This window comes from Ambystoma mexicanum, chromosome 12, assembly GCF_040938575.1.
Source record: "Ambystoma mexicanum isolate Mex_15411 chromosome 12, UKY_AmexF1_1, whole genome shotgun sequence".
In the NCBI taxonomy this organism is placed as follows: domain Eukaryota; kingdom Metazoa; phylum Chordata; class Amphibia; order Caudata; family Ambystomatidae; genus Ambystoma; species Ambystoma mexicanum.
This window is the reverse complement of record NC_090936.1, coordinates 968,208,376-968,232,138: the sequence shown is the minus strand read 5'-3', so window position 1 is coordinate 968,232,138 and position 23,763 is coordinate 968,208,376. Positions and strand designations below refer to the sequence as shown.

The window sequence follows — 23,763 nt, the reverse complement described above, 5'->3', positions numbered from 1 at the left end:
ACCAGTGACATGAAGTCAGGAATTGATCCAAAGTGAACTGTACAGCGGAAAAACAGAACTGAAGTAACGGGAGCAGTCAGTGTGTGCTATATATACAGTCGGTGAAGTCATGCTTGAGAGCGGACAGAGGCCTTCGAGGGCCACGAGTCGACGCACGTGCCCTCTGCTGAGAAAAAAGTTTCCAAAGAGTTGATGCTTGATGGAAGCTATCAAGGATTAGGAATACGTGGGAGGACACAATCCTAGAAGGATGAACACTGGGGATGGATTGTCCCCGCAGGAATATAGGAAACATTGATCAGGTGGGATGCAGGACTAGCGTACAAGAAGGCCTGCTAAGTACCCCTCAAAGTTTTGATATCAAGAACCCCAGAATGTAAAAAAGTAGCAGATCTGGAGGGCGGGCCGTGTAGTTGGTCGGGAAACCAATTACCTGAAATTTAAGGCAATTCTTTTAGATGTTTACTGTGTACCATCAGGTTAGGTGCCTTTCTGAAGCTCAGCCCTCACTTGGCCTATTCTTACATGCTCTACTGTTCCTCTCCCTACATCTGTCTCTCTCCCTTTTCACCCTCTCCCTACATCTGTCTCTCTCCCTTTTCACCTTCTACTCTTCCCAACCCACTACTCCACTAGCCTCTCCTTTCTCTCCCTTACACTTACTGTTCTATGCCACCAATGTTTCTCTTTCTCCTCCTTTCTGTCTAACTCCACCCTCTGATCTTACTCTCTCCTACTATGCTCCCTTCCTCACGCCTCTACTGCTCCCCTCTCGCTACTACTCCTCTCTGCTCCACACTACTAAAACTACCACTATTGGTCCTCTGCTTGAGCTGGTTCCCAGGGCAAACAGCTGCCTTTCTTACCCTCAAGGGAGGTGTTAAATCTTAGGTCTTTGCATCCGTCTCCTTTCCCAATCACATCAAGAGTACCCAGTTCCTCCTCCATAATTACACCAGGTAGACCTATTCTTTCCCTACAATCACACCAGAAGGACACTGTAACCACACCATGGGCGACATGTGCCTCACCCTCAGCAGCATTGAAAAAGAACTCTTCCGAATCACACCACAGGGTCATAACTGCATTTGGGTACAAATTACTCTCCCCCAAGTCTAACCTGGGAACACACAGCTCTCTCTCCTCTCTGAGACTATGGAATATAGGTAATTCTCCCCTAAACACCCTGCGGGGTGGGGGGCAATCGGGGTGAGCTGCATGCTCCAAAGACTGTATTATGTTGGGGATGCAGACACACACCCGTCACACAAACACGCACATGGACACACACACACTCACAATGGTGGACGGGTCACAGAAACCCTGAACCCGGGGTGCTACACAGTCTACCCAGCCAATCTCCTCAATCGAATCAAGGAGATACAGGTCTATAGAAACAGACATTGATGGTAGATGCACTTGCCTTTGCATTAGCTCCTTCATTTCCAAGGAGAGCGCCTCGCCTTTGAGTTCATTCTTCTCCTGAGGAGCACCGGGGGCAGCATCAGTCATAGGTTCTCCCTAAAACAGAAAAAAATCATTAGAACAAAGGAAGCAAGTCAAATATTAGCTACAATGGAGCTAAAATGACTAGATTAGGGGAACAGGATGTCGACTCCCGAAGTAGTGACGGGATGGGCTGCATAGAATTACTTGTTCTGATATGAAGAGGAATGATGCACTCAATTTGAAAGACCAGGGTCGATTTTTAGTTAAAGTCTTATGAACAATCACAACAGCTCACCATCTACAGAGATTCAGCTGAATGTTTATCTTCCTTGGATAATCCATGTATTTCTTTTTTAACTGGAAGAAGCTTACAATGACAATCAATCCAATTTCACTTTATTTCAGTTAAATTAAAATAGTTCTACAAAAATACATACATACAAAAATACATTTTGGTTTAGTAAACCTACATAAAAAATGTATATAAATTGATAAAAGGATATTTAATAATCTCATACAAGAACACAATGCTCTCATCTAAATTCTACGGTTATATTTATGGTAATTTTACTTTCAGTTACAAACAGCAGCCTAACAGTTATCAACTTAAAATATAGAATGGAAAGATATAGTTGAGCTATTTAATATGTGTCTAATTAATTAGCTATCCAGACTAGAGTAAGAATACTATCGCTAATCTTCATTAGCCCAATTAAATAGGTTGCTATCAAATAATTAAAAATATCCAAAACTGATATCAGATAAAACTATCACGGTCTGTGAAGATAAAAGCTCCAGTTACACAATGGGATTAGAGGTTTCCTTCACAATAGCTTATAGCGATGGCTGAACAATGGAAAATGAATGGTAGTCTCAAACGATAAAAGGGGCTTTGGTCTGACGGACCACCCTCATTTAAGATGCCAGTTACTGTGTTAAGGGAAAAACAGCCAAGTCGAATGTGTACCATTAGGGACCCTCTTTTGCTGATTAATACATAAAAGATATTAGTCATGAACATAAAAGGGTGGGTACAGAAGCCCTTATCAAAATGAAGCTGTTTCTCAAATGCACTCTTTAGGAGTGACTGGGTCAGGCAGCAACAGATGAAGATGTGCCAGCTGTAGGCTACGTCTTGAGGCACCTGGAGACTCCCTAATGCTGTCTAATTCGAAATAATTTTCACCAACTTACCCTTCCCAGACTGCGCAGAACAAGCAGGAGCCCACTCTGCCCCTCTTTTTGGATACTGAGGACCCGGGGCTCCGATGACCTTTGGCTTGGCGTGCCATTCTCCAGGCGAACAAAAATGGTAGCGACCACACTTTGGGGCGTAAATGACAGCTGATCGGGAGCCCCCGCTGGGACAGTAGTGGCCCTTGCTGCCTCCCCGGCTGGGGTGGCGGAGGAGCGAATTGCCTGAACGTGACACAATTAGAAGGCGGCCGGCGTGTGCAGCTTGGGCCGAGCAGATCTCCGCAAGACCTGCCAGCGTGACAGGCTGGAGCGAAGGAGTCCATTCGCTGCCCCGCGTGGCAGGCGAATGGGAGCAAGTTCTTAGCTCCAGAGTATTGGCTGCCGCCCCCTGCTTGGGGCATCTCCCAGCTGTGGCAATCCAGGGATTGCAGCACGCCCCACCGATCTACAAGGAGCGCTGGAGTGGTGGCGCAGTGCTCGGACATCCCAGCGGGGCTCAATCTAAGGAGCCGGTAGGTGCAGGAGGCACCAGCGCGGATCAGTGTCCTAGGAGGAACTAATTAAAACCCCTTGGCTCCAGCAATAACCTTCCCAACAATGCTCTGTTAACATACTTGGGATCCCAACGGCACGCTGTCTGTATGGCCACCGCTTATGGAAGTCCCAGGTCCTATTGTTGCTTCTATAATGGAGCCCAAGGACCTCTTTTCGCCCTGGTCTCTGCCTACACCCACAGGGCATGGAACTGGTCTGTCTCCCCCCGCACCCTCCCTGGCCCGGACTGGCATCCTTGCCCCCCCCACCACATTCTTGCATGTCTGATGGTGTGCAGGAGTGAGGGCTGCGTGGGGGCCTCTGAAATCATTGTGGTGCTTTAACGGGGTGCCATCCCCCATTCCTGGGGGCTGGCGGGGGTTCGAGCTGCAGGAGTATGTTGGAGCTCTACCTGATTTGGGATGTCCAAGCCTGGAGCAAGGGCCAAGGCGGGGGACATTAAGTCTCTCCTGACCATGCAGGACAGCATGGGGAAGCAGATGCAGGCGGTCAGAACGGAGGTCCACTCTCCACCCCGTAACTGTTTCCATGGAACCCCTCCTTCACTAAGCAGGACCTCATGACATGTTCTCCACCTTGAGACAAGATGTCATGACCAAAATGACATCCACCAAGGAAGCAGTGACAAAGTCATTTGCTGAGCTTAATTCCCACCTTTCTGGATTGGATTCCCGGGTAAGGGACATGGAAGCTACAGTATGTGACCAAGTCCACGATCATGCTGAACTGGCTAACAGGGTAGTGGGAATAGAAGAACAGCAGGAATTAATCTGGGCCAAACAAGAGGAACTAGAAAACCGTTCACGCAGGAACAATGTCCGGCTACGAGGGTTCCTGCGTCACATACCTTATCAAGAGTTGGCTGATTACGTCCGGAATCTGTTTCGCACCCCGTTGGACCTCCCGGATACAGCAGATGTCACAGTGGATAAAACGCCCAGTGTCTATTCCTCAGCCCAGCAGTGTCGCAATCTGGTTCCCGACGTCCTCTGGAGGGAGCATTATTTTCAGCAGAAGCAGGTCATGATAGCGGCGGCTTGCAAAAAAAGAGGAGGTAGAATTCCGAGTGCCCAAGCTCTCATTGTTTCAAGATCTTTCCCCACACACTCTGGCCAACAGGAGGAAGCTGCAGGTAGTGCCATCATGGCTGCAATCACAACAGAACGGCTACAGATGGGGTTCCCATGCAAACTGTTGTTTGAATATCACAATTGTCATTCTGCAATTGGCTCCGAGGAGGAGGAGGCGGCAGACCTAATGGAAGCCCAGCTGAAGCCCGGGGAGAAGAGTTGCGCATCTGAAACGGCAGACGGCACGGGTTCTGCTGATCGAGGCAAGTTCAGGAGGCCCAGGGAGAGAAGCAATGTGCTGAAGAAGACTGTGGGGGTGGACACTGAGCCCCATCCTGCTGACCCAGACTGAAAAACCGGAGCTCGCCAGTACAGAAGGGCTTCACTAATACTACAATGTACGAGCCTTGGCTATCGGAGCCTAGATGAATGAGTTGGGTTCCTAGTTAAAACATGTTGTTATGCAGATGTTTCGTCTGGTGCAGTCTGGGAGAGAGGGGGGGGTACTTATAGCCGGGTGCCCAAGTGTATTGGCGCCCATGAATTCCTTACTTGGGATTTTCAAAACGTACTTGCTAGGTTATGAATTCAATTTTTGTTATATGGGAAATTACATTTTTTCCTTTAACCACATACCAGGATTCTCTTGCTTCCCTTGGGAAATGCTGCCATTGTCTTTCCAACAGTTGTCTTTGGTGGGGTGGATTTGCAGAGCGCGCCCGAAGGAACGCATGATGGCGACTAATGACATATCCTGTGCAACCCTAAACATGCAGGGGGGCAAACTCTCCGATCAAATGTAGAGCCCTGCTGCAGCACAGACTAGCTGCCCTGGATGCCACCCTGGTCTTTCTCCAGGAGACTCACCTGTTAGATGAGGCCCGTCTCGCTAATAAAACATACCCCAAAGCATACTTTGCTTCCAATGGCCTCAAAAAGCATGGAGTCGCCATCATGGTTCGCAAGGGCACACCCCTGAAAGTGATTGAGTATTGAGGGATCGGGAATGGAGATACTTATTACGGCACTGTTGTGGGGGCGGAAAGTTACATTAGCCTCCCTGTATGGTCCTAATGAAAGACGAGAAGGGTTCATAACATCGAAGGCACTGGCTAATTTTGCAGAAGGGGAACGCATTATTGGAGGGCACTTTAACTGTGTAGTTGATCCAACGATAGACAAATCATTACCCCCCCCACTCCTATTGACAAAAAGAACATCATATCAATGATCACGCTTTTAGCAGTGATCCGAGGAGTCATTATTGAGCAATCAGTGGCTTGGGGGCGGACAACAACATGAATCCAATCCCAATTAGAAGATGAGGTCCGTCGAAAAAAGAAAGAGCTTGTGCAAAAGTGCCCCGACGCTCCCTTTTGATCTCCGAGAAGCCAAGGAAGCCTTAGAATCTCATCTTGGGGGGCGCTGTTGCGCGCAACTAAGATGGCCGCCTGATCGGAGCACTCCGATCCCACGAACATCATATATACAAATAAATCCTTTTTGGAGCCGCGGAGAGAAGAAACTACTACACTGTCCGTTTCCCGTACTCCTACTGCACATTGTGTGCAAATCCTGCTCGAAACCGCAGAGGCGTGGGGGAGTTCGCAGCCCGCTTCGAACTAACGGCTTCTCCAGTGGACCGCAGCCCGCTCCGGAAGAATCCTACGCCAGACCGAGGTGCCGTCATCAGCACAAGGCCGCGAGGGGGAGGAGCGCTGAACACCGCGGTGCAGCCCCACGACACGGGCCTGGGATCAGACCGTGTGGGCAGACATCAGAACCTAGTGTGGACACGTAGTGGTCTGTGGCTCCGGCCCGCCTCCCGGATAGCGACTGGGTCGGCGCACCATCTTTTCACGCAGGGCCCCGGCCGACTCATGCACCAGGCCTTTCGCCGAGCGAACCCTCGCCTGACGTTGCGAGTGCAGGTGAGAGATGTAGAGCCGTGCGGACCCAGAGACAACGGCTGTGTCACGGAGTAAAGTTTTATAAAATCCTTTCTACACTGGCTGCCACCCAGAGACAGTGCTAATCCTGTGCAGACGGCTGGCCTGACCCGCGTCATCGACCCGCAACGAGAAAAAAGGCATGGGCGTGAAAAAGACTGGCCCAATGGACTCCTATGCCAACTCCCAACCCCAGGGGACACCGGCCGCCATAAACACGGGGATGACAATTCTGCTGCGATTGAACATGGGGACAGAGAAGACCGCCTAATGACCATGGTGCAGAATGGCTTCCTTGTAGTGAACGTAAAGCTGGATGATATTGTTTCAACTATCAGCTCCCTTAAGGCTAGAGTGGACAAGGAGAGCACTCGCATTACAGAAGCTGAGAACAGAATCAGCACAAATGAAGATATCCTGACACAACATGGTCGAGATATAGCACAGCTGAAAGGGAAACTGCGTAAGACTCGAGCAAAATGCGGTGACCTGGAATCTCGATCTAGAAGGAATAATCTCTGTATTGTCGGCATTCCGGAATCCTTCTGTAAAGGTCCGATGGAGCGACAAGTTGAGGCCCTTTTGAAAACTCTTCTGGACACAGAATCCTTCTCTAGCCACTTTCTTGTTGAGAGGGCTCATTGCACCCTAGCGCCGACATCCAAACCTGGGGCGCCACCGCGCACGATTATTGCGCGCCTCCTGAACTATAGGGACAGGGACGCGATCCTAAAACTTTCAAGAGAAAAAGGCTCCCTGCAGTATGAAGGAAGCAGAGCCCACATTTATCGGGATTTTTCGACCAGCGTCCAAATGCAACGCAGATCCTACAAACAGGCCAAAAAGCTCCTGAGATTGCGTCATGTCCCTTATGCCCTCATCTTCCCGCCGAAACTACGGATTCAACATGGAGGCAGGTCGCATTTCTTTGAGACCCCGGCGGGAGCTATAATGTACATTGAGGCATCCGTCCCCATCCCTCCCAAAAAACATCCATGAGGGGCCACCACGAACGGGAGACGAAGTCCCGGATTCAGCCGATTGACATGGACTTACGGAAACATACTTAGCTGTGAAGACGTCTCTCCTGAGAGCAACGGCTCCAATTGATATTGTTTGGTGAGGGTGGGATTGTGAGCCTCTGCTGATGGAGGCCCTGCGAATGCAACTAGCGACCCTCAGGAAAGTTCCACAGGTTATGGGGATTGGGTTACATCATCGGGTTGGGGTTGATGGTGCGGGTGGGGGTAGGGCACAAAGTTATGCCACGGTTGGCAGCAGTTTCAAAACGCAGAGACTGGTTGCATCGAGTTCAACTGTTAAGGCTGGTGGTGTAAGCGATTCACTTCACACATTGATAGCAATTGAAATACCATGGTAATGGGTGACAGGGGGGTAACTGTTAAACTTCTTTCATGGAATATCCGGGGACTTAACAACCCGATTAAGGCCAGGAAAATCGCAGCATACATAACTAGACATAACCCCCAGGTAGTGTTACTGCAAGAAACTCACGCACTGGGGCAGGTCTGTTCCAGTTTTCTCCCTAGATGGGGTGCATTGTGATGTTATACCGAATATTCCTCCCAATCCAGAGGGGTTATGACCCTGATACATCCGAATCTGGGCTTCCGTGTACAGCACGCAAAACCTGACACTCAAGGGAGATATGTGGTAATCTGGGGCGAGTTGCCGGGACGGAAGATGGTCATAGTTAATACGTATGGCCCCAAAATTGAAGACCCTGAATTCTATAATGCTATATATAATTTGGTGGTTGAAGCTGATGATGACCAAAACCGCATTAGCAATACAACAAATAATGCAACAGATGGCCATGGTGGATATCTGGCGAGCACTACATCCCCAAGAACCGCGCTTCACCTTTTATTCATCAGTGCATGATTCTGAATCTCAAATTGATTATTGGCTTATCAGCTCCACACTCACGAATATGGTCCAGCACTGTAATATGTACCCTCTCAGATCACTCCCCTGTGACAATTACTTTGTGTGTCGGCGAGGCTGCCCCGAGGGCCAGACGCTGGAAAATGCCCCCTGTTCTACTTAGAGACCCTAACGTTTGTGAAGCACTGCGCACTGAAATAGAGGAATTTTTCCAACTAAACGAAGGGTCGGTAAACCGGTGCGCTACACTGTGGGAAACATTTAAAGTATGGGTGCGGGGCGCAATTATGGCCAAAACTACGGGTCTATTGAAGGCAGTTAGGCAGGAGTTGGACACAATTGAGGCCAAACTTGAGCTCCTGGAGTTCGAATACACCTGTACACATAGAAAAGAGGCCCTACTAGATATTCAAACTACACTGGCAGAATTTAATAAAATTGCTGCGAGGGAGGTACAATACATGGCTGCCCCGGCCCGAGCTCGTAGATACGGGGAAAGTAACAAGGCAGGGAGATTCCTAGCCCGGATGCTTAAGGCCGAACACGGCCATCCCCCTATAGCGACAATCCAGACACCTAGTGGTGACAGTCAGTGGGGACCAAGAAATTAATGATATGTTTGCAGCATTCTATAAATCACTATATTCCAATAAAGACACCAAAACTAAAGAAGAAATAGTGGAATATCTAGACGTGATCTCCCAACCCTGACCCCGGAGACACGCATGATACTAGACACCCCCATATCACTTGAGGGAATTACAGAGGCAATGAAGGCATTAACATCAGGTAAAGCCCCGGGCCCCGACGGCCTAGGTTCCGAATTATTTAAAGAATTTCATGATATCTTAGCCCCTGTCTTACTGAAAGTATGGGAAGAGGCAATGGAGCGCGGCATACTTCCAGACACTATGCGAGAGGCAGTGATAATGGTCCTTCTTAAGCCCCGTAGACCCCCACAGGACATGGGGTCATACAGACCCCTCTCACTCATTAATACCGATGCGAAGATTTTCGCTAAGGTTCTAGCTACCAGGCTCCTGCCCTATATGGCTATATTGGTACATCCCGACCAGGCTGGCTTTATACCAACAAGGTCCACTGCTCTTAATCTGCGCAGACTCTTTGGAGTGATGACTCAGATAGACCCAGCGGTGGATGCGGTGGCGGTGTCCCTTGATGCTGAGAAAGCTTTTGACTCTGTCTCCTGGGTCTATCTGTTTTGGGTCCTAGAGAGATTTGGGTTGGGAGGATACTTCGTTAGCTGTGTCAGGTTATTGTATACTTGCCCGGAAGCAAAGGTACTAACAAACCAAACCATGTCATCCCTGTTTCGCCTGGGTAGGGGCACCAGACAGGGCTGCCCCTTCTCCCCAATCCTTTTCGCACTTACAATAGAACCAATGGCAGAATACGTCCGTCAAAACCATGCATGTAGAGGTCTTCGCATGACAGGGAGGCCACAAATCATTTCCTTATATGCAGATGACACCCTACTACATATTAGGAACCCAGAGGTAAATCTAGCGCCAATTATGGCTGAGGTTAAGAGGTCATCTGAATACTCGGGGTACAGGGTTAATGTTTCTAAGTCAGAACTGTTTCTGCTTACACCTAAAACCAGAGATATGTCAGCCACACAGGGATTCAAATGGTCGCCAACACACATCCGCTACTTGGGGATCATGGTATCCAGGGACGGGAGTACACTGCTCTCAGAAAATCATGGCGAACTCCTACAATCCCTGACTATTAAACTACAAGTCTGGAACAGGCTCCCTCTATCCCTATATGGGCGAATAGCGTTACTTAAGATGGTAGTGCTACCCAAACTCCTATACCTTTTTTGCATCATACCGATTTGGCCGGGCAGAACATTCTTCACGAAACTCAATATGCTCGCCACTACATTTGTATGGGGATTGGAAAACGCCCAGGTTGAAGTGGTCCAAAATGACAGAACCCTTTGCAAAAGGTGGGATTGCTGCACCAGACTTTGAACTTTACTATCTAACATCACAGGCACACTTCGTGAGACACTGGTTTGATCCAGAGGACACAGCACCACACATCACCCTGGAAAGATTTGCGGCATCCCCCTCAGACTTGCGAGCTGTTATGTTTGACCCTAATCGGAAAGACACGTGCAGATATGATCCTGTAAGCGCCACTGCACGTGCATGGGCCAGGATATATAAGAGACTGGCCATTACAACCCTGTATGATCTGGAGGTACCATTGTGGAACTTCCCGAGCATAAACCCCACATTTGATAAGGCAGTCCAGGGTGCCTGGGGCCCACAGAAGCAATTTAGAAAGCGGGACATGTTCCCGGATGGGAGATATTGTGCACTAGATGACTTTGTCAGGGCAGTGGGTGGTGATCACTTTAAGCGATTTCAGTTTCACAGGATGAAATCTGCCTTCGCTGCCAAATGGCCTTCCTTCCCAGAAGAGCCACCCACACACAAATGTATTGCAGCCATGACGGAACCAGAGGGACACAGGAAAAGTCTGTTGGCACTATACAGCCTTGTTCAGATCCACTCCAAGCCATGCAATAATATCAAGGAGACCTGGGAACGAGATCTGGGGGTGGAGCTGCGTGAAGCCACATGGTCGAGATACTGCCAGTTGACTAAATGTGTATCCATGAACTCAGGGCTTCGTCTTATTCAGTTTAAGGTTCTGAACCAGTTGCACTATACCCCAGCCAAGTTAGCTAAGTTTGTGCAGGGCCACACGGGGAAATGCCCTAAATGTGACGCCTCTGACGCATACTCCTATCATATGTATTGGGCCTGCCCACCGATAACTAAATTCTGGGGGGACGTGGCAGAGATTTTGGAAGACATTACGGCAATACCTGCTACACCCTCCCCGCGGAAATTCCTATTTGGGGATATTGGTAAAGCTGCAACCACCACTAGACGATTGTTCAATTTAGCATGTGTGATTGCGAAGCGAAATATATTGAAATGTTGGAAGTCCATAGATCCTCCTAGGCGACAGGACTTCTTGAAAGACCTGTCGATGGTTAATGAACTTGAAGAACAATTTATTATTACATTGCCATCAAGATGCCGCCCCAAAGATATATGGTCGCTGTTCAGGCTCTATGTAATATGCTATCTGATGAAGAGGACAATCCATCGTCACCGCTCTAGTACGGTCAAACAAAATGCAAATGTGTAGTGTATACTCTAAATGTTCACCTATGTTGTTATATAATGTTGCGATTCGCTGACCACTGGCCAGTTTTGTCTTGTTGTACCTTTTTTTTTCTGAACAAAAATAAAAAAAATTAAAAAAAGAATCTCATCTTATGGGGAAGGCGGCTCACTCTATCTTGAAAACAAAGCACCTCTTTTATACAAAAAAAACAAGGCCAAGAAGCCATTGGTTGCCAAATTTCAAAAATGTGTCCATGTGCAATTCTGTTGGGGCCCTGAGAGACTGGTTTGCGAAGCGGGAGGTCCCAAAGTCTGGGAAACTGGGCATCGTGGAAGAGTTCTTCCGTTCAGTGTCAGCAGCACACGAGGGGAATCATGCCCTTGCACAAGACTTTATCGCTCGTTCGCTGTTGCCTCAAATCCCATCAGAGTGGCAGGACATACTACAGGTGGATAGAACGGCACAAGAAATAACCCAGGCAATTAAGGCCCTCCCATTAGGTAAAGCCCCGGGCCCGGACAGGTCCACCAATAAATTTTAGGTGGAGTCGGCTACCACCCTCATACTAAAGCCAGGGAAAGATCCAGAGATCTGCTCCTACCATCCCATAGCGCTCCTAAACACCAACACTAAGCTGTATAGTAAGATACTTGCTTCCCGCCTGAGCGAAGTTCTTCAGCACATAATAGACAGCGATCAGACTGGGTTTATCAAAAATAAGGGAACCTATGATATTATTAGGAGGGTAGTGGACCTGATTGCCTTGGCCCCTCAGACTACAGGGGGACTGTCGCTGCTTTCGCTGAACGCACACTGTATTTGATAGCATGTCTTGGGACTACCTAAAAATGCTATTACCTCCCTATAGCTTTGGCCCAAGATTTTCTAAACTAGTCATGGTAGGTTTTCAAGTAACGTCCATGCACGTCAAAGTGAATGCCCAGTGGTACCCGTTGCTTCCGTTAGGGAGGGGGACTAGACAGGGTTGCCCCCTGTCCGCCCTAGTATTCGAGCTGGCGATGGAGCCACTGGTTCAGAGGATTCGCACCCATCCAGCGATAGCGGGGATAACTTGTGGAGGGACTGCTCATAAAGTGGCACTGTATGCTGATGGCTTGTGGTTGGTTACTCCAGGAGCCGCTAACTTCCTTGCTGGCACTGACAGAGCTACTGGATCAGTTTGCCTTGGTATCAGGCTTCACAATTAGCCATGAGAAATCTGTAGGTCTCTCCATTACAGAGCCTCCGGAGGTAATGGACTCCCTGAGGGAATCTTTTCATTTTCGCTGGGCGGACCGGGCATTCACATACTTGGGGGTTTACATCACAACACAATATAGTTCCCTCTCAAAAGCCAACATTCCAATATGGTGGAATGCGGCCGAGGAGATGCTACAGAGGAGGGATATGCAGAAGATCTCATGGCTTGGGCGGGTAAATGCAGTAAAGATATCCCTTCCCCAGAAACCTCTCTCATGTTTTCCAGCCTCTCCCAATCCGCATCCTATAGAGAATCCTTCTTGACATGCAAAAAGCGATGGGGCAATTCATATGGCACCGCAAACCGCCTATGATCTCCCGTAAGCTTCTCACTTGGTCTAAGGGCATGGGCGGCTTGGGAGTCCCGTCTATCCAGAGGTATTTCCAGGCAGCCCGGATTTCCCCGATGTTAGACTGGGCTCTAGTGGACGGGGTCTCCGAAATGGAACGAAATAGAACAAACCTGTGAACCCTGTCGATTAGCTCACCTCCCCTTTCTTCCTAAAGAAGCTAGAGGCCAGCCTCAAAAACGCCTCATATCTACCTGCACAACACTAGAACACTGGGATAGGGCTTGCACCCATAGAGGGCTTAAGGCGGGGTTGGATCCACTTTCCCTGGTGCTTGGTAAGCATTTACACCAGGTTTGGATAAAGGGCATTCACACAGTGGGAGTAGCAGGGCACTTTGAGGGACCTATATAAAACTAATGCACCGCTCACATTCAAAGAATGTAAGGAACAACTCCAACTGGCTGAATCGGAACGGTTCCGCTATGTCCAAATACGGCACTGGGTCTCCCACAGCAAGGTTTAACAGGTGGGGTGTCGCCTCCCCATAGGAATTGAGATCAAAGTTTTGGAGGGGCAAGAATCAGGCAAGGTTTCCAGCTGCTATCGCTTACTGGGGAGCGCCTCTCCCGAGGAAAACCTCCCTTATATGTCACGGTGGGAAAAGGAACTGAACATTTATATATCGGAGGGGTCATGGTCGGGGATCTGGGCTAGGGCTCATAAAAGTTCCTGATGTACCACTATTAAAGAGGGTGCCCTCAAGATCTGCTTCAGATGGTACTTGACCCCGTAGAGGTTGCATGCAATTCACTCAGAGTACTCAGACCATTATTGGCATGGCTATGCACAATTGGGGGACTTGGCACATATGTGGTGGCACTGCCCTGTCATGCAAACATACTGGCAGGAGATCCGCTCAAGAAACAAAGACATTACAGGCTGTTTGCTTCCCAAAGTGCCCAATGACATTGCTATTAGGGGACTATCCAGAGGATGGGACATTTCCGGATTCGGGCCCTAGGGTGGAACTCCTATTTCATCTCCTGATGGCCGCAAGGATGAATTGGGCTTGTGCTTGGAAAACTCAGAAGGCCCATGCACCTCAAAATGGCGGGTGAATGTTTGGGAGATTCTAGCTATGGAGAAATTAACAGCACTCACTTTGGACTGGCTTTCCAAATTTTCTAAGACATGGGCCCTCTTCCTAGATTTCATCCGGGGGAAAAGAGCACATGTTCTTCCGGTCACAATGAATGAAGCACCTCTCCCTGAGCTGATCGGGGGGATATGTGATCGGCTCTGGCTGGTTCCGCAGGGCCCTAATCCCACGGGGTAGGAATCGGATCGACACAATGTTGCTGTTGATAACAAAGGGCTCTTGTTTTTGCTGCAGGAATATTGAACCTGTTAATGGGGTCCCTTTTTTTATTCTTCTCCCTTTTAGTTGGTCATTGAGGAGGGAGGGGTTGGGGTGTTCAAAATGAAAATTCGATGCTATACTGATGTTGCTTTAGTCACATGACTGTTATACCATGTATGGTCCATCAAGATTTCAATAAAAAAAAAAACACATTTGGAAAAAAAGGAAAGAGTGACTGGGTAGCCAGTTCACATTTGAATACTTGCATCCGGTGTAAGATTCTACGGATTGGGGGCATGGTTAAGATTGCACAGTAATGAAAGGCTTTCCTGTCGCTCATCCTGTCTGACCCCATTCACCAACAGAGATTTGTTTGTGAGAGCAGCAAGGTGCACTCCCAATGCTTGGTGATTTGCTGCAGGGTTGGAATTGGCAGAGAAGAACAAATAACTTACCTCTTGGCTCCCAGCGCAGCTGCTATCTTGAAAAATGTCCACCGCCAGTGGGCACGGCGCGGCTCTGCCCGATGCCTCTAAGTGCGTTGGGGTGAATACAACATTGGGGCCAGTATAAAGGCGATGCACCCGTGACCCTAGTTCCACTCGTTTTCCCTAGCACTTTGACGCTGAGGGAGCGCAGAACCAAGGTGTACCAGCTATCTGCCAAGAGTCTCAGAAATAACATTACTGAATGAAGTAATTTGTTGTTCTAATGGATTATTTCCTCACACAGATTTCTCATCTTTGATAGACTTTCATAGTAGTACGTAGATCTGGAGGTGGAAGGAGAATAAGGGCACTGCCTAAACCAGAAAACACTGAAAGGCAGCTCTGCCAAAACGAACATCCTGACCAGACTGAGAATCCAAGAAGCAATGTTTAGCATACTTGTGCAAAGAAGCCAAGTACCCATCTGGAAAATGTCCAGAACAGGGAGTCCCCGTTACAGAGCCAAGGTCACAGCATGACCTCTGTTGGAATGTGCCCCGAGACCTCAGGCACATCCTAACCAGCCAGATCATAGCATTCCAAGATGCAAAGGATGATCCACCTTGAATGGCTGTTTAGACAGCACAGGTACCAGTGTAAGCAACGAAAAGCTGGTAATCTTTCCTGGCCTCTCTTGTCTGACAGACGTAGTAGCTAAGCGCCTGCACTAGGTCCAGCTGATGGAAACATTCCTCTGCCTTAGAAGGATTGGAGGAGGACAGAAGACAGGAAGATGGATTTTTTTCAGAGAGCTGGAAATCGGAGACAAACCTCGGCAGGAAGGATGGTCTCAAACTCAACGTCACCTTCTCCTTGGCGATAATTAGACAGAGAGGTTTAACTAACAATGTCTGGAGCTCACTCACCCATATAGTGGAGGTGATGGCGACCAGGAAAAATCCCCCTAAAGGTGGGTAATCTTAATGAACAGGAATGGAGAGGCTCCAATGGAGCGCTCATAATGAACGTTAGAACTCAATTTAAATCCCATGACAGAAAAACAAAGTGGCGTGGGGGAAATTGATTACCCAGCAGGCATTGCATGACCGTGGGGATCGTGGAAAAAGCCCTGCTCTGTGGCCCTCTTGAAAACCGAAATGGCAGCAAGATACCCCTTCATAGTGCCAATCTGCAGGCCCATTCGAGCTAAAGAAAGCAGAAAAAACAGAACAGAAGATGTGGAGCAGGCAAAAAGGTCCAGATTCCTCTCCTGGCACCACGCCGAAAACATATGCCACCAACATACATACATACATTTATTTGGTGGGGGTCTCCTAGCAGAGAGGAGCATGCCCAGGACGTCCACTAGCAAATCCCAACCCTGCAGGATCTGCTCTGCCGATTGCGGGAAGGCGGAAGGAAGGGAAAATGGCCATGTTCAGCAACTCCAGGTACCACGGTCTCTGGGCTGAGTCCGGAGGGATTAAGATTATGGACTCAAACAGGCATAGCCTCCAGAGAACCAGCGGTATGACTGGGAATGGGGAGAAGGCAGAGAGGAGGCTGAAGTCCCACTTGACCGTCAAAGTGCCGCCCAGAGCTTCCCATTGGGGCAATTCCCTAAAGCAGAATATTCTGCACATCCTATTCACACTGGAAGAGAATATGTCCACATGAGGAGTCCCCCAACAGGAAAACACCTACTCCCGAACTTCCTGACATAGCTCCCAGTCACGAGAGGCTGAAGTCTTTCTGCTCAATTCATCTGAAATCTCATTCTTCCTGCTTGCCAGATGAGCTGCTGACAGAGACACGCTGTTCTCCAGAGCCCAGAACTAGTTCACTGCTTCTCTGCACTGAGTCAAGGAGCCCACACCACCCTGTTTGTTGAGTTAGTGCATGGCCACTGTGCATCAGGACCAGCATGGTTTTGCCCCGTACCAAAGGGAGGAAAGCAACCAGGGCCAGTTCTCAACTCTGGCAAATTGATGAGTTCTCAGCAATCCGATGAAGACCACAGGTCATTGCCCGACATGTCTTGTAGTTGAGCACCCCAACCATTGTTATTGTTATTGTTATTTTGCACTTATATAGCGCCTTATATACCATTGGTATGGTCTGAAGGCGCTGGTAGGTTGAACACCCTTGGGAACCGAAGTTCAGATCAGTAGGGAGAGTCAAAAGGTGCATGTGTGCACCGGATATGTGTGCAGCTCGTGCGGTACACGTGTGATAGCTGATTCTTATTGGTAGGTGTGGTGGTTGAGAGATCAGGAGAATGTGTTCGTTCAGGCAGGATTTATCCGGAACGGATGTGGCTGCGTTAGGCCTGAGGAAAACGCCTGGCTGGGGGTGTGAGACCGGCAGTGTTTACAAAGAATGATGTGGAGTAAGCGGCGGATGTTCGTATGAGAACAGTTATACCGAATGGTGTCATAGTATCACTGTGTTCTAGTTGAGTGGTGATGTAAAGGGGAGGGTAAGCGTGGGGTGTGGTAAGAGTGGTTATATGCTCTTTCAATGTGCAAACTTCTAATATCAGCTTTCCCAGAGAGGCTACCGGGCGAACTTCTAAGTACAATTTTCCATACAGAGGCTATTGGGAACATTTCTAAATTCAATTTATCAGTGAGGCTACTGGGCACACTTCTAAGTGTAACTCTCGCAGAGGCTATTGGGTACACTTCTAAATGCAATTTTCACAGAGCGTCTACTGGGCACATTTCTAAATTCAATTTTCCAGAGAGGCTATTGGGCAAACTTCTAAATGCGACTTTCCAGAGTGTCTATTGGATACACTTCTATAATCAACTTTCACAGATGCTATTGGTAGCACTTCTAAATGCAGATTTCACAGCGTGGCTAATGGGTACACTTCTAAATGCAGCTTTCACAGAGGATATTGGGCCCATATCTAAATCCAATTTTCCACAGAGAGGCTACTGGGCGCACTATTAGAATCCATTTTCCAGCGAGGCTATTGGGAATACTTCCAAATTCAGTTTTCCAGCGAGGCTATTAGGAACTTCTAAAAGCAACTTTCACAGAGTGATTATTGGGAACACTACTAAATTCACAGCGCGGTTATTGGGCACACTTCTAATGGAACTTTCCAGAGTGTCTATTGGGTACATTTCTAAATGTAGCTTTCCAGAGTGTCTATTGGGCACACTACTAAATGCAATTTTCACAGAGTGGCTATTGGGCACACTTCTAAATGCATCTTTCACAGAAGATCTTGGGCACACTTCTAAATTCATTTACCAGAGAGGCTATTGGGCACATTTCTAAGATTCACGGAGAGGCTATTGGGCACACTTCTAAATGCATCTTACACAGAGGATCATGGGCACACGTCTAAATTCATTTACCAGAGAGGCTATTGGGCACATTCCTAAGATTCACGGAGAGGCTATTGGGCACACTTCTAAATGCAACTTTCACAGAGGATCTTGGGCGCACTTCTAAATTCCATTTGCCAGAGAGGTTATTGGGCACATTTCTAAGCTTGACGGAGAGGCTGTAGGGCACACTAAGTGCAACTTTCACATGCTAACTTTCACAATTCCGTCTAGGAGTGGACATGCTAATTTTCACAATTCCGTCTAGGGGTGGACATGCTAACTTTCACAATTCCGTCTAGGGGTGGACATGCTAACTTTCACAATTCCGTCTAGGGGTGGACATGCTAACTTTCACAATTCCGTCTAGGAGTGGACATGCTAATTTTCACAATTCCGTCTAGGGGTGGACATGCTAACTTTCACAATTCCGTCTAGGGGTGGACATGCTAACTTTCACAATTCCATCTAGGAGTGGACATGCTAATTTTCACAATTCCATCTAAGAGTGGACATGCTAACTTTCACAATTCCATCTAAGAGTGGACATGCTAACTTTCACAATTCCATCTAAGAGTGGACATGCTAACTTTCACAATTCCATCTAAGAGTGGACATGCTAACTTTCACAATTCCATCTAAGAGTGGACATGTTAACTTTCACAGTTCCGTCTAAGAGTGGACATGTTAACTTTCACAGTTCCGTCTAAGAGTGGACATGTTAACTTTCACAGTTCCGTCTAAGAGTGGACATGCTAACATTATGGCAATCAATGTTATTTGGAGGTAAGATAGAGTGGCATGGGCTTTCTGGAGTGGAGTGATTGCTCTACTCCCCTACCCATACCACACTCACGGTTTTGGTGGTGTCTGTTAGTTGCTGGCTTCATTGGCTTCCCCTGCGGACACCTGCTGACACATCTTGGAGCCGCCTCTGTCGGAGCCGCCCTTGGCCTTGGGGCCCTTAGCCGCCGGGGCTGCCGGGCAGAGGGCTGCCGGCAGGGGGCTGCCCTGGAGTGTTCCTTATGGCCGCACAGAGCACCAATCCGGTCGCGGGGGTGGTGCGGGAGGCGGGCACAGGGAGTCAGGAAGCAGTGGGGCTTGCCGGGAGAAGCAGTCGCCGAGTGCGCTGCACGTGCTTTTTAAAGCACAAGTAAAATAAAGATCGGATGCTCTGGGGGGCTGGGGGCCTGGGCCTACTCACCACGCCAGGGGAATTCGTAAATGGCGCGGGTGCGGCGAGCCAGCAGGGTCATTAGGGCCTCTGTTGCTGGGTGCTTCCAGGCACCAATCCGGTCGCGGGGGTGGTGCGGGAGGCGGGCACAGGGAGTCAGGAAGCAGTGGGGCTTGCCGGGAGAAGCAGTCGCCGAGTACGCTGCACGTGCTTTTTAAAGCACAAGTAAAATAAAGATCGGATGCTCTGGGGGGCTGGGGGCCTGGGCCTACTCACCACGCCAGGGGAATTCGTAACTAGGATCAGTTGGAGCCAGAGTTGTAGAAACAATGCCCCTTTCAGTACGCTGGCTCTCTCAGACAACCACTGTAGGTCTCTGGACACTTGTTGAGACCTGAAGAAGATCAGAGGTGAGTTCCTGAAACTGAGACCACGAAGAACTGAGAAGTCTTTGTAGCGGCATAATGCGTACCCTGGCCTCTGGCCCTACAAGAATGCAGGAGTTCATAAGACACAGCAAGCGCAGAAAAGCTAAGGAAGGAACTTTTTCCTGCGCTTGGAAGACGTGCATTATCTTGTAGATGTTCGCTACTAAGTCCTCGGGCGGAGAGGCCTTTCCCAGGCGAGTGTCCAAGACCACCCCGATGAACCAGAGGGACTGGGATGGCAAAACCTGAGATGTCCTGAAGTTCAGGGAGAAGCCCAAGCTGTGCAACAGGCTGCACGTCTGCTGCCTACAAATGTGCTGATGCCTGGTCTGAGGAGTGAGCTCGGATGAGCCATTTGTCCAGATAGGGCAAGACATGGATGCCCTCCCTTCTGAGGTGAGCCTCCGTCACCAAAAGCAGCTTATTGAAGACCTTAGCTGCCAAAGAAAGATCGAACGGAAGGACCTTAAATTGGTAGTGGCAGTTCTCCACTGTGAATCTCTGGTACTTCCTGTGAATGGGCAAATGGAAGTAGGCATCCTGGAGATCCAGGGAGACCAGACAATTTGCAAAACAATTCCCCGACCACTGGTGGGGCGGTGCTGCACCTGCTTGCCCGAGGGAGCTTGACCTCTGCCTGTGTGGGCGTAAAAGGTGAAGCAGTGTAAACCCCTTTGCGTGGCGGTTGCAGGCTGTTGCCATTGGACCACCAGGCCCAGAGATTTTGTAGTCGCCTTAGAAGAATGGAATTAAGGAGGATTCATTGGCCTTCATGATGAACAGATTGTTAGCATCAAACTGCATGTGAGGTAAGAGGAGAAATCCATCTACTCTATCTATTTGCTCTCTTTTATAGCGCCACTAACCCATAGGCCTCAGGGCGCTCATATGTAGAAATATGTAGTCTTCAGGTTTGCCGTGGCATTATGGACAACTAAGGTTTCAGGTGAAGTGTGGAGGACAAGAAGAGTAAGTTGGAAGGTGCTGGTCTGTGCTTCTTGAACAAGTCTCTGTCTACAGTCAGGACTGAGGCCGACTTGGACCATAGTTCAAGGACTGGGTATTCTACTGCTTGGCTGAATGGCAGTGGGGTCTCTTTCTTTGGACCATATCAGCTTGTACTGCATCTTGGGCTGAAAGGGGGATGATATCAACAAGGTATCAACCACCGTGGCTGTCAGATACTGAAAAGCTGCCTAAGGCTAACCCGGAATAGGAGCTGTGAAGGCCTCATGAAGTAAGACACAGACAACAGATTCAACTTTTTAAGTAGAGGTTTTATTTTCTTAAATGTCAGGGTGGAGTAAGGCTAACTTGCCCTATGCTAAGGTGTGATTTCCCTACCTAAAGAAAACTAAGGCTAGTCTGTGTCAGTAAGTTCAACTTAAAAGTCTGCCTGTGTCCAAAACCTATACTTGCCCTCACAACTAACCATATATAATATGTAGGGATATCAGCATCAAAAGAAATAGTGGCCAAAACAAAGTTCTGAGCTTCTTCCAGCTCGTGGCTTAAGTTCAGTCTCCCTTCCCCAAACTCGGAACAATTCCAAAAAGGCCTCAGGGTTCCCTTCCCCAAGAGGTCAGTTCTTCCAGGTTTCAAAACAACAATCAGTTCAAGTCTCTTGACTTTCAAAATAATTCCAATTCAACTCCTTAACCATTCCGACATTTCAATAGTTCATAAAGGTTCCTTTTCCTCTCTGTATTTCTCATGCACAAGTAACAGTAGCAGAATGCAAGCTCAGTCTAGGAATACTAGACTGGGCTCCCGCTTCAAACATGCTACAAGCCAGAACTTGCATAATTCTCCACCATCCAAACGCATACTGTTCCCTACCACTGTCGCCTGGGCAGGCGCGCTGACCAACCCTGTCCACAAACACACTGTGCTTGCAACTAGTACTCTAGTTACTGCGATTCCCACTTCTGGCACATCCACCATCAAAGGAGCACTCATAAACTCAAGATCGCTGACTGCTCACGCGCTTGATATCTCGAATCTCATAACCACAAACCATCTGGACTTCCTGGCCATAACCGAAACCTGGCTTCACTCAGCCTCAGGGCCTTCCCTGTCCCTAGCAATCACGGAAGACTACACCATTATCAGAGCAGACAGAAACACTGGCAGTGGCGGCGGAGTGGCTGTCATCGCAAAAACTAAACTAGGCATCAAAGAATTCTCCAAAGATTGTTTCCCCTCCGGAAAAACCTCTCTTAGTTAAATACTAAAGTAAGCTCGCAAATTATACTGTTGGTGGATTTCAACTTAGGTCTTCACGACATGAATGACATCAATGCAATCGCGGTACAGTATACAATAACTCAGCTAGGCTTTGAGCACTGTGTTAGCGGTCCAACGCACGTCAAAGGAAGAACTCTGGGTTGGATAGCAGACCTGAACTGCTCCATCACTATGCTTGCCAATTCTCTGTGCCCGTGGTCCGACCACCATTGCATTTCCTTTACCATACAGGACAGCCCGTGCCCTACTCTGAAGGCCGTCCTAGCACCGCAGGTCACTACGAGAAATAACCACAGCATTATGGCGGACAACTTCCGACCCCTACTACAACCAATTACCAACCCACTCAGAAGCCCTGTTAAGGACCCCTCACTACTTGTGGACCTGTACAACCATACTTTATTGCAGGCAATAAACAAAATTGCCCCTTTAAAATTAGGAAATGCTAAACCAAAAGCCCATCTAAACAAGTGGTTTACTGCTGACTTAAAAGCCTTGTGTACAACTAAAAGAACCACAGAAAACAAATTGGAAAAAAACTGCTTCTGCCATCAATAAAGAAAAATTCACATTGGCCACGGCCAATTACAAAGCTGCAATATTAAACACTAAAAGGGAAACCTATAACGCAAGAATACAAAATACAAAATCAGGCACAAAAGAGCTCTTCACTATCCTCAGAGTATTAGAGACTCCAGTGCCACCCTCAGAACCTTGTACTAAAGACGCCTCTTGGTGTACCAAGATTCAAAAAGCCCTACTAAACAAAATAGCTTTGCTACAAAACAAAATAGAGGCAAAAAAGCAAAGCCTGAATCTGAATACCAACCTCGACAACCCCCTCAAATCACAGCCCATGCCATGTTAGCTTTCCAATTCACACCAGTCACCACTCATGAGGTTGAAAACATCATAGCCAGTCTAAAACCGTCTAGTTGTCAAGTGGATATCTGCCCAGCCGCTGCTATTAAGGAATGAGTAAAGGATCTTGCACCATTCATCACCTCCCTGATTAATGCTTCATTTGAATTTGGCATAGTCCAGGACAATCTTAAGGAGGCTTGGGTCACGCCTTTCCTCAAAAAAACCTAACCTAGATCCTAACACCCCGACTAACTACAGGATTATAACTACAGTTCCATTCCTCTTGAAAATCATTGACAGAGCGGCTTACCTCCAGATACAAAAACACTTAGAAGACAATAACCTCTTAGGCTTGCATCAATCCGGATTTAGACCAAGACATGGTACGGAACTGCCCTCCTTGATTTGAAGATCCAAATGGATGAGTTAAAGGATAAAGGCAATATTGCCATCCTACTGTTGCTCGACCTCTCAGCAGCTATCGATCTGTTCGACCACCAGATCCTTACCAAGCATTTGACCTCAGCAGCCGCTTTCTCCACTAATGCAGCTACCTGGATTCAATCCTTTCTAGCCAACAGGACCATGAGGGCCTTCTCTCCTACAGCATCTGCAGACCCAGTTCCAATCTTGTGCGGAGTCCCCCAAGGCTCCTGCATCTCCCCTACCATATATCATATTTTTACAAAGCTCCTGTTCGACCACCTTGATGGCTTGGGTGTCACCTACACTAACTATGCAGACGACAACCAAGTCCTCATCACCCTAACAGTTTGTTATGACAAGGACACTAAAATATTAAACGATATCTACCTCCAGATCCAGGCTTGGGTGGCCACCCACGGACTCTGCTTAAACGACAAGACAGAGCTGCTCATCATAAGCTCTCAACCACGACTAAACAAGCTAGACTTGTTATACAAAGCATTTAATATCGATGGGAACTGCATCAAGGTCTCTAGCGAGGTTAAAACTTTAGGTATTTACGTAGACTCTACCCTATCCTTCTCCAGGTAAATTAATGCAATCACCTCTTCAACTGTGTACACTACTACGCTGATCAATG

At 48.2% G+C, this 23,763-nt stretch overlaps 1 protein-coding gene across 1 annotated transcript in view; it reads right to left on the bottom strand.

The window, feature by feature from the left end:
* GOLGB1 (golgin B1) overlaps positions 1–23,763 on the bottom strand; it is a 959,320-nt gene that overhangs the window by 107,051 nt on the left and 828,506 nt on the right. Inside the window, exon 17 of the mRNA XM_069629448.1 lies at positions 1,424–1,521. Coding sequence (XP_069485549.1) covers positions 1,424–1,521 — 98 coding nt within the window. The remainder of the gene's footprint in view (positions 1–1,423; positions 1,522–23,763) is intronic.